We start from the raw sequence: 12371 nt of genomic DNA, 5'->3' as shown, positions 1-12371 counted from the left end.
ATTCTTTGGACGTTCCTTCTATAAATGTGACAAATACATTGTTATTGGTTGTCTTGCGTCTCTGAAAAGCCCACTAAGAACATGCAAGTTTTGAGATGTCTTTGAAAAGCACCAATTTTATTGGCTACCAGTGACTAATTTTTTTCTCCACTCTTTTAGTGTGTATTATTGAGTATAATGTTGCTGAGCAGGAGCAGAAGTGAGTGATAACTTACCTGCTCTGAACCAAAACCTGTCAGTTTACCAGTTCAGAGAGTTTTCCCACCCATTCTCCCAGTCTTCGATTCAAGTCACACTACCACAGCAAGCATCTCTGCAAAGTTTTTCTTTGTTGTCAGTCTTTCTTTCATCATATTTAAGGTCTGAAAGTATAGTTCACAATTATAGCATCCTTATGCAATTTACCTCAGAGAAGCCAGTTAAACTGAACCCGTGGAAGGCAAATCATCAGAAGGCATCTGTGAGGCAAGGTACTGGAGGCTCCAATATGAACAATTCTCACTTATGCATTTCCTGTATTCATCTATTTTGGTACATATTCCTTTCCACCACTGTAAGAAGGCAGCGAAAAAAAGAACATGCCAAAAATCCACTTACGCTCTCACTGTGCTGCAGAGAGTAAATGTTCCAACAGTTGCAGGTATAATTATAGCTGACAGCCAAGAAAGTACTACAGACAAGTCTAGAATTGAATAAAGACACTATACTTGTTCATCCATACTGGCATAGTTAACTGACTAAAAAAGGAAAACGTTTCCTTGATTAGCCTCTGAACATGTTTTTGAGTTCATATGCAAAAATGTATGATCTCTAGCTCCCCAAGAAGTTTACAGACTCTTCACTATGCAGACAAAAACTGAAATTAATAAAATAAGTGACTGAAATACAAAAAATATCACCACAGCCCATGTATTCCACAGAATATGTGCGCAATTACTTAATTATGATCATGTACTGGGTGTCTAAAGGCTAAAATAAAGGCAACTTTCAACAGACTTTTTTTTCCCCCTTTTCCGTGTTGGTCAATGGAAGTACTGTGGAATGAGATCTTCTCCAGCTTCTCCTTAAGAACTTACAGATGCCAGATTACCTGAGGAACTTCCCATACAGCGTAACTATGAGCAAGAAAAGACAAAGCTACGAATTCTGGACAGCCACATCTTCTTCAACGTTTAAGTTCACTAGATGATTACGAAGTTTCCACACATTCTCTCATCTGATCTTCTATCTACACAGTGTGAATTGGCTGGTCACATGATCACCACAGCAAAAGCAGGTCTAGAACAGCTGAAGACAGCAACAGAATTAACCAAAGCCTTCCCTCATGCAAAAGACTCCAATGAACTGTTAAATGGTGCCACTGAGATTGCTCTGGAAAACATCATTGCCAGGAGGAGAAGCTGGTCTCTATGGACTTGTTCTGGGAACTCATCTGACATTTCACTACTGTCACTGTAGCTGCATAGGAAACACTCCAGAAAACTAACAGGTCTCTCTGCCATGTTGCTGTGCTCCACAGCATGGGTTATGCCATGCTAGTCAAAGCACATGCTTTCACTGATAAAGATTTGCTATTATCAAGTCTGCTGGTTTGGAGAAGTCCTTGATTAAACTGCTGCAGTATTTCCACAACAGAAACTGAGAAGCCCAGCATGGCTAATTTAAGTTGTCTCGGTAGAAACTTCTACGCTTCTGTAGTTTTCCTGTATCTAAGAAAGCAGAAAACTCCACTACTGAAAAGCATACTGATGCCTTTTCCTGGTCTTAAAATCAAGACTCATACATGGTTAGAAGGGGAAAAGGGATTTTACCTTGGTATTTATTTTAAGGATCCTTAGGCGCACACGTCCAGCTCATATGCATCGAGATGCACCCAGCTGAGTATGCCCCAAAAAGATCGGGTATAACATTACAGGTTTTACTAATTAGCATATCTATCAAAGATTCCCCTATGAGAGGCTCGAGTGAGCCCCCCTCTCCCCCAGGAGCCCTCCCCTGGATGGCTCTATCTTAGTTATCGTAGTTTACAGAATGTGTTCTGGAGAGGACCTTGGGGTCTGGGGCACACTGATCCCTAGCTACGAAGCTTCTAAAATGTTTACTCTCCTAGCTGAACAAACAAGTCTAAGAATGTAGGAAAAAAGCACTAAGAATACAGAAGTTACAAAAAGGTATAAAAGGGGTATAAAAGAAAAGGCAAAAATCTTCATGGCATCATACAAAAACCTCAAGCCAACATTTGGTTTTGCCTAACATTTCAAATTCCAGCAGGTGTATGTGTATAAAACAGACTGTGCAGGACCGAATACAGACTTCTCTGTACCCATGTCTCCTGCCAAACATAACCATGCCACATGTTCCTGCATAAAGAATAAATAAGAAACAGAAAACAGCAATTTTTGTGCAATTTTGCCAGTTCTTGGCAACAGATATGCCTTAGGAACAAGAGAGACCACATTCAGATCAGTATGGGAGCCACATTTTAGGTAACGTGAAGAGTTCTTCCCATCAATTCACACCCTTGAAAGTGGTCTGGGTTATTTAATCACCATTTTATAAATGAGACAGAGCACTTATTTCAGTATTACAGAACTTCAAAAATTCTTGTTATCAAGCCCTTATGCTTCCTGTAATTAGAAATGCATTTTGAGATACTCTTCAAAAAGTCAGAGCTAGCTAGAATCATTGTCCTAATGTTTTATGATGACAGTGTTACCAATTGCTGTCAAGAGAGATTATGATGGGAAGTAAATAGAAATTACATGGCCAAACTGCCCCTCCACACCTGTAATCCCCAGCTGGTTTGTGCCCTAATTATAATTTGCTTCCAAGTAGCTAACAGCTCAACAGGTTTCTGGTTTCCAAAGCTATGAAACTGAAAACTTGAGGGAGAATGAAAGATTACATGATATCAGAGCAACACCCATTCTCCCAGCAGCCCCTTTCACAAGAATGCCAAAATAATGATAAAAGAACTTCTATTTAACTCTCAGTTTCAAGACGGGTTTCACAGCCTAAGAGAACAAAACAAGACAGCATGCAGCTTTGTGTAGCAGAACAGCTTCAACGTAGGCTGTCAAGTTGCAACTACAAGTGCGTGCTGCTTCTTTCAAGACGTTATGTTTCCACATAAAAAAATAAATGTTTTCTCATATTCCTCTGTAGTGATTCGGAACAGTGATTCTGAAAATAGTTGGAAGGAGCAGTACATAAATGTCTTCTAAAACAGAAATAACATACAATATTCCAAACACATGCACATTTGTGCGAAGATAGCTCACTGTTTAAACAAGGCTGTGTTTTATGTTTGACAGAGCCACCATAAAATTAACTTTTCTTTCAAAAATGAGAATATGATGGAAGACTGCAAGGAAGCTTCATGGCATCATACAAAAACCTCAAGCTGGATTGGGTTGTTTGGCTTTTTCTCCGTTTTTCTTTTCAGGTTTATAAACATCCATAAAAGCCAGGAACAGGAATAGAAACAGAACATCTGAGAAATACCTTTCAACAAAAAAAAAAAATCCTCCCTCATGAACTGGTTCTACCTTTTTCATAAAAGAGAAAGGCAGCTCATGAAGACCATCCTTCCCATTTTATGACCCAAATGAAGGCAGCAGAACAACAGCTGCCTGAGGAACTTCCCTCTGGTGAAGTATACTGAGGAGAATGTTGTTTACTTGTTTACACACCCATCATAAAACCAAAGATGCACCCAGCAAGCCAAATGCAGTGATTCCATGGCTTCAGTTTTGTGACTGCTCTCATTTGTTCCAACTCCTCAATGCAGAAGCCTAAAGCAAAATTCGCTCTTCCCCTGCTATGCTCCCACATTATCCATTGTATTAAGCACCAGAGTTTTTCAGTCAGTGGACAGAAACAGATAATTATTTCCCGTACTCGTCAGCATAGGTTTCAGCTCACTGCACAGATTTGCCATCTCTGGTAAAACTCAAGGGAGGTGTTAAACATGTGAGGCTGGGGGCAGAGAAGAGGGAAGTGCGGTGGCGGCTGGAAGAGACAGCAGCCCTACTGCCATCTTAAAACAACTGTCAGGCAACAGTAGGTTGTTATGGATCTGGAAAAAGAAATTATCCCCAAGAAAGGGGTAAGGTCTTTGCACTGGATTGGTTGCAAGACACTTACTATGGCTTGTTCTTCATCTACTGTTACTCTAGCATCTCTTCATCTGTGCCAAGGACACACTAGTTGCCAGCACATTACTGAGACCAGAAAGGTTCCTGTGGGACACATACCTTGCAAATCAAGCACTTTAATCTCTACCCTGATTTCTCATGAAACTCATGAACTCTTCACAACCTTACATAGATAGGAACTGTTCACTCTGCCAGCCTGAACCAGAGCTGAGTCATTCCTGGGGAAGGCTACTCCATACCAACCATCTGCATGAATCTTCTGAATTTCCTCTGCCATCAGCATAGGTTATTTTAATTGAAGTCATACAGTATTACTGCACTAATACTGTAATGCAGCTGTAGAAAATAAACCACCACCACAACAACAAAACAGACAGAAAGAGAAAACTTGAATTAATTGTCTGATGTATTTGCTTTGCTGAACCTTGTAATACAATCTAATACTCCAAAAATTACCAAGATGTGACAAAAAGGTATTGTCATATTCATAACTGGTTAAACAGTACAAATAATATGGCAATACAGAAATGATCAGCCACCTTCCTAAGAGCCTAAGTGCAGCAGAAGAATGCAATGAGAAAAAATACTTCACAAGTTGATCCAAAAGGCAGGCTTGGATCTTCAGTGCAGCAACAACAACAAATAACAGCTGACAAACAGTAAGAGAAGTCTTTCAAAACAGCTCAGCTCAGGGCTTATACTGGTTACACTCACAGATGATGACTGATATCTCTTCAAAACTTCTTAAGCAATCTTTGCCGAATGATCAAGATGAAAGCTTCCAGGAGGGAAGGGAAAAAAACAAGACAGCAGTACCTGGTAATCCACCCTTAACAGGGGCTTTCTTCTGTGCCGTAAGACTCCCTCATGCTCTTGGAAAGAGAAGCCAAGGCCAGCAGTCCATTCTCAGTGAGCAACAGACAGAGCCACTGCCATTGCAAAGAGGAGCTGTCTGGAGCCAGTCTGGCTGACCACTTTACATCTATTATGCACCTGCACATGGACATTGTCAACAGGTGCCAACCTGGAGCCCACTCCTACCCCCCCAGGACCACGCAGCTGCAGGCAACACCTACTCTCAGAAGGCACTTAAGGAGAACAAAGCCATAAGCAGCCCAGTTCCCTCACATGCTTTACCCCATGTGCAAGATGTCACTAATTGTAATAACTGAGTAATAACATGAAGTGATCACCTTCCCCTAGAAAAGATTTCAGGTAATTAGGAGCTGCTAAACCCTGGTTCACCTGAGAATTCAGGATTCCCAGAGGGCTCAGTAGCTGCTAGGACTATCTCCATGCACTTCACTTACACTAACTTCACACTTGACCTCCAAGGCAATCTCTTCACAATAAAAAAATAAGTTAAAAAAAACCACCTAGAAACTTCACAGCAGCAGGAAGATACGATGGAAATCATGAAGGCTTAACACATACCTGCCACATTAACACCTAACTAACAGCACAGTCTGAGCTAATGCCTGTTTTTGAAATCAGCAACTAGCATGTGATACAGTTATCTGCAGCTCTCATTCAACCACCCACTCCCACCTCAACCATAACCTCACCAAAGTCAGGCAGAAAATCAAGATTGAAACTGTACAAACTAAGGAAAACAGGCACTTACATGTGCACAATAATTCTGTGGCTTGTTTACACAGCCATCTGTGCTCCAAGCTGAACCTACCTGCCTACGCTGCTGAAACCCAGTATGAGAATTCACATGGTCTTGTAGAAGTCACCATAATCTGTACAATTATCATCTAGCCAACTTAGCCAGTTTCTTTCCATTTAATATGTGTTGTCCAAATACAGAAAACACCTCAGTCATCAGCTTTGGCTTTTGCTTGGGATGTACAGACTCTCTGAATAGGATCAATGTTGCCCTGACTTGGGCTGTAACACCTGAATCCAACTGGAAAGATCCCCAGAGAACAGGGCTAAGCCTCTACCTGTATCAGTGCCAGGACAACTATGCACCCCGATACTCTCAGGTGAACTCTGAATTGGTTTAACCAGCTCAGAAGACAATTGGTTCTCTGTGCCATAAGCGATCATGCCCCAGCTAAGAAGATTCCCCAGCATCATGTGGATTTTTCTGATGACCTCTATCATGGTGAATGCCAAGATTAGTGACTATCACAAGACTGGTGGGCCCTAATGTGTTCTGAACATTGGCTGTTGCTTAGTCTGTACATGAATTGTCCCCACAGAAAAGCACTTCAACCATTAAATCCTCTCACTTTAGCCTTCCAAGAGCTTTTAATAACTTGAATTTCTACAGAGCACTAACCTTGGTGCTTCAAGAAACAGACATTCTAATAATAACTAAAGCAGACTCCATTGCACCTGCTCTAGCAAGTTTTCAGTGGCAAACTCCAGCTCAGGCTGGAAATAGAGATAACTGTGGCATGCAGTAGATGCCCTAATGCCAAGCACAGATGTAAACACTGCAGGCTGGACTTGCACAGGCTGAGAGCCAGCTAGCCACCAGACTCAGTCCAAACGTACAAGGCAAGAGAGAAAAGAAAACAGGGTAAATCAAGTGGTATCAGCACCTCTTACAGTTTCAGATCTAGGGATATTTGTGTCATTGGTCTATCCTTCCCAAGTTTCAGTGTGACAGACTGTATTTTCCACGCTAAAGACTAAAGAAGCTGGTAAAAACTCAGTGGGAAACAGGAGATGCAGTACCCAGCACGTCTGCAAGACAGAAGCTCCTGAGTGTGGAGCTGTTGGTTCCCACAGACATCCCCCTCACGATGCCATGCTGGCTCCCAGCCCTGTCATGTACCATCTCTGGCATCTGTGTGGCACACAGAGACCTCAGCTGTACACTGCTCTCATAATGGGTATCGGCAGCACAGAAGTGGAGCTGGGGAGTGCCAGGCATACTCAATTGCCAGGCTCCAATATAAGCTACCTCCTCTCCCAGCAAGCATCCAGGATGGGAACAACAGCAATATCCCTCTCAAGCCCAGGAAGGAGGACTGACAGACTCTGAGAAACAAAGACATAAAGGTTGGAGTCAATGCTCTCAAGATAAATGTCACTAAAGTCTACCAGGAAATGCTAGTGCTCCACTTGAAATCCCACAAGCTTTCAAAATGGAATTACCCACTCCAGTGACTAGATTACTGCTTCAAGAGGCCTCTTTGAAATTACCTGATTTTCTATCAAAACAGTTTAAAGAAAGCCCATGCCCTACTAATTCTGTTGTAATTTAGACACCTTGAAGATTAGCTGTAGTATTTTACTCTGAGCTGAATGCAAGGTTTTCCTCTGTTTTTTTCCCTCACACATGCTGCAGGAAGAAAAGCAGGGAAGGATGGACGTCTGCCAGTCATGACAGTACTTTAATATCAAAGGATGTCTCAATACCCAAGGCTGTAAGCAAGGCTGAAGAAAACTTACAAATGTCTCCAAGGGCTAGAAATCATTTTGTCACTATTTGTTAGATCACTGGGAGTAAGATATGGGATGAGTACAGGCAAATCAAAGTGATCAGCTCAAAAACTGTATTTCCTTGTATGAAATAGAGTAAACAGCAAGCCTAAACCTTACTCATGAAAGCACGACACTTGAGCAATAACTAATCACACGAACACAGAATGCTGTCAGGGCACTGATAACCATTTTGATAGCAAGTAACTTAAAAAACCCAAACTTAAATGGGTGTGTACTTGCTTGCATGAAAGGATAGTATTTACTTTACTCAGTAACACCATGAACATGATTCCATTTGCAAAGATTTGCAGAACATGAACTGCATTTGCTACCAAAGCATGTAATTGTATGTTTTAAAAATCCTAAAACTAACATGAAAGTCCTTTTGAACGTGATTTGCATTGATAGAGACAGCGAAATTTGCATTCAATTGATTTCTGCAGTTAGAAGAACACAATGGTATTACGAGGCAAAATGATTTCCCCTTAGTAAATTAATAGGTATTAAATTTTGTAGTCACTGCAACAGAATAGAAACTTAATTTTCCAGGTGGTCTCACTGATACCAATGGGACTCCCTCAGGCTAAATAATCAGAAGGTGCCAATACTGAACCTCACTGGAGTGCCAAACTGGAATTGGATGTTTTCTGCAGCAGGGAACATTTGACAGCAAATATTAATCCAGGCTTAAACACTACAACAAATCATTCTCTGAAAATACATTTTTAAATTAAACATTGCATTGATGCATTTTCTGTCCCTCTTTAACTATCCAACGTCCAGGATATAATTTGGCTTTTTTTTTTTAGTAAATCATAATTGTTGGCCAGTCACAGCATTCAACACATTAGTCACTGTTGTGCTTACTGATTTCCCTCTCCATACACTTTTCCAACATTAGCATCTTTATTTGAAAATAAATCAGTCTTACAAATTCTTGAAACCCAGGTGAAGTGTTCAAAAGCACACAAATCTGACTGCCAGCAGCTCCACCTGCCAACCCACCAACTCGCCAGCTCTGCCACTTGTGCAGTTTAAGAGCTCACCCATAGCAAGGGGGCAAAAAATATGATCTTAAAACAGGTGGCCAGTACACTGTAGACAGTGATTTAGAGACAGTTATGCTGTGGAGGTTTTTTAGTTTAATTTGGCTGTCTTTAATGAATTCCATGTTAAAGGGAAAAAGCACAGCTAAGGAGATGCAGCTTTTTCTTTTCTCTAGTCTTCTCACAGCACCAATGCTGGAGAGACAGAGTGACAACGACAAGGGATGAAGCAGCAAGATGTTAAGTTAGAGGCCACCAAGCCAAAGAAGAGGACTTGGCTCTACTCATGAGATGAAGAATGGAAACAAGGCAAAGAAAATGAATAGAATAAGGAATTTTAGGGTCCAAAACAACTGTACGTCGAGACTAGAGCAAGACATTCAGAGGATACAGGGATAAAACACCTGGAGCAGGGATCTGAAAGTGCCCAGCCTCAGCAAGGCAGAGACAGAATAGGAATTTCCTCCTCAGAGCCTCAGATCTAAAAATAAACCCCGTGGATTTTCCTCTTCTGATGATCTGGGCAAAGTATCCACAAGACATTACACTCTTATGTCTGCAGATGAAGGTAACCAACTACTGCCATGAGGAATACTGCCATCAATGGGGTAAGTGCAAAATCCCATGCAGCTGCTGGTATAATTTTATATGATGACAGCTCAGATTTTATGAAAAGTAACCCCAAAAACTAGCTAGAAAATTAGAAAATTAAAGTTTTTTTAGAAACATCACTCAATCACTCTGAAGACAGGTAATCTAAGAAATGAGGCTTTTGGTACATCACATCTCAGTTTCCCTGTGCACTGTGATACTGTTAAACTAATCCACCCACATCCCATATCCCCCTCTCCATGACCTGTGCATCACTTAGTGCAGAAAATGGATGCACTTTGGTCAAGCAAGGATTAATCTATCATGTGGTCTGATGGAAGAGATAGGAATGGAGGACATAACTAGGAACTGTGAATCCCCCTTGTAGGCATCATCTCAATACCTGCTGAGAAATTAAGAGTGCAAGGTGAGAAAAGCCATCACATCTGGTCAGTGGTTATGCTCTCTGCCTTCCTGATTCCCCTGTGGGAGTCTAAAACCTTCAAGCACAGTTTGAGCTCTGAACATGCAAAAATTTAAACACCACCAAAAAAACCATAAACAAATGCCCTCTTGGGGCAGGAGAAAAGTCTGCTGACATTTCTCAGCCATCATGCCAAAAACTGACTGATAGTTTAAAGGGAAAATTGTGCAGGGATTGAGGCAAAATTTATCAAAATGTGAAAGTGAACAAGAACTTTCCACCATAAAGGGATGCTGTAATGGCAGTTCCCTATCACATGGCATAGCTAGTCAGGGCTGCACAGAGAAGCCCAGAGGAAATTTAAAACTGTTTCATTATGCACATGTATGAGGGGCAGAAACAACACATGGAGCACATAAGGAAGTGTGAAGATTTAAAAAAAACCCGTATCTGAATCACTATCTCTTCGTGAGTGAAGCAGGGTCCTAATGTGACTGTGTAATTACACCATCATACTGACATCATGATGCAAAGCCAAGGCCTGCACAGATATTTTAAACTGTTAAATCTGCTGCTTTCACCTCCGCATACTTCTGTCTTGTCACATTAATGAAAGAAAACAGGTTATGTCATTATGATCATCCACTGCTTTTTCAGGGTACAGGTAGAGTAGGAGAGCAATAATACCAGGCACACACAAATTATGCTAGGGCACCATACGGTGAGAGAGAAGAGAGGAGAGAGGAGAGAGGAGAGAGGGAAGGAGAGAAGCCCATGGTCTCACAGGACCAGTGAGCCTGGGCAGCAGGAGTCACAGCACGCAGCTTCATGACCCAAAAGCAGCACAGCTAAGAGCTTCCCTGCACCCAGCAGACTTAATCCACAACCCAGATAGTCTCCCATGAACAGTCAAGACTTGACTGTGTACCTCAGAACTCTATTAAACCCACTGCTCACTGCAGCAGGCCACATCCTCCATAAACTGCTTAGTGATTAAGCAACCCTCAAGTGCACAGCTGCTTATAAATGTCTGGAGTCTAGTAATGGGCTACTTGCCTCCAGGGCTGTGGCTACACTACAGAGCTTCATGTCAGATCCACTGGGTTTGAAGATTTGCGGGAATCTGTTATCATTGTCTAATCTTTTCCCTGCACAAGAGCCAGATTCCCAATTCTGTAGCACAACCTGAACCAAAACTGTGGAAAGCTTTCCACTTACCAGTGACAATACAATTCACAAAACGTACATCTCAGGATTACCTGATGGGCAGTAGCCAGTATAAAATAAAGCTAGCAACCACATCTACTCCTCCAGCCTTTATGATTATCAGAAAAGAAAGGTATGTTGAGATGCAACGATCCTGTCAAAGCAAAGATCAGGTGTGCTGACCAGGCACTGTACAGCAAATGTTGAAGCCAAGGCTATACCTTTGTTGTGAGGGGGTAAAAAAAGGGGCAGTGAGGGATTTGGTGAAAGAGTCAAGGGATGTTTCTGACCACTGAAGTCATATGGAAGCAGGGAGAGAGAGGATAAAGCAGCGCCTCAGGTTAGATCTCACAAAGGCAGCCTCAACTTCTGAGGAAGCTGGCCAGCACAGGGGAAGGATATGTCAAGCATGTGGGACACACAGTCTTACAGCTGAAGAAGACTGATAACCTGTCCGGCTAGCAAGCTGTACCACTACCAGCATTCACTGGCATCACCTCCTGTGGCATCTGCAGATGGAGCACCACCTCATCATCCCAGGCAATACAGCCACACCAGAAACACACTGGTGCTGCCACTTATGCTTGAGAAAAAAAAAAAAAAAAAAAAAAAACCAAACATTCAAAACACTGTTTCTCCCCATCCACAGAAAAGCCAACATGCAATGTGGATGTTGGACATATTTCATTACCATACTGAAGTTAATGATAAAAATACTCTAGAAATATTCTAACTCATGTTAACCTCTCTCTTTTTTTTTCCTTGTTCACTCACTTAAAGCAAATAGTAAAGAAAAAACCCGAAACAAACCCAAAAAGGAAATTCTAATCATTCTCCATGATTCTCTGGAGAAATACTCTTAAAAAAGCAGTCTGGCAAAGACCTCATGAGCTGAAGTGATTCGTAATTAATTGATAATACTTCCAAGGAAAAGTTTCCATTAATTAATAAATGGGAATCAGACATCTTGAAAACCAAACTAAGACACCTGGAACTGCGTTTCTAACAGCAGCAGGCAAAACTACCGCCACAAAGCATAATACCAGCTGTAGCCACCCTCCTACTTTTTGAAATGCATGGAGAGTAAGAAGCTGAAATCGAGCTTGGGAGAGGAAAAAACTGAAGAGTACGGACTCTGCACCGTAGTTTGTAAACCTAGAAGCAGACCTAAGAGGTGTGGTTGTTCGGCTTAGCAAAACCGAAATAAAATCTTTGCCTCCCTTTAGTTTTAGCCTGACACATCCTTTTGCAGCAAAAGAAACATGAATAGCAGTGCAAGTTTCTGCAAGACACCACCTTACCAAAACCGCTCCGAACCAAAATCCAACCCACGGACCAAAGGCAGCATAAAATGGTTGATGCGAAGTGAGCACGTTACCCTGACAAACCCAAGTGCTGTACAACGGCAAACAAAACTGACCGAAAAGCAGGACTCCATTTTTAATCGCGACGGAATAAAGTGGGGATTTTTCAAAGGAGCTCCGAATCAGCCGCGGCGCGGCC

General features: G+C 41.8%; 1 protein-coding gene across 1 annotated transcript in view; it reads right to left on the bottom strand.

The window, feature by feature from the left end:
* The window catches only part of HECA (hdc homolog, cell cycle regulator), a gene marked incomplete at its 5' end in the record, with an annotated part of 24367 nt that extends 11997 nt beyond the window's left edge, over positions 1 to 12370 (bottom strand). The window contains one exon of the mRNA XM_017737194.1: positions 12289 to 12370. Coding sequence (XP_017592683.1) covers positions 12289 to 12370 — 82 coding nt within the window. The remainder of the gene's footprint in view (positions 1 to 12288) is intronic.
* Between the last annotated feature and the right edge of the window lies 1 nt (position 12371).

This window comes from Corvus brachyrhynchos, unplaced genomic scaffold (genome assembly GCF_000691975.1).
Source record: "Corvus brachyrhynchos isolate BGI_N302 unplaced genomic scaffold, ASM69197v1 scaffold6, whole genome shotgun sequence".
Lineage (NCBI taxonomy): Eukaryota > Metazoa > Chordata > Aves > Passeriformes > Corvidae > Corvus > Corvus brachyrhynchos.
This window is presented reverse-complemented; position numbering and strand designations above follow the sequence as displayed.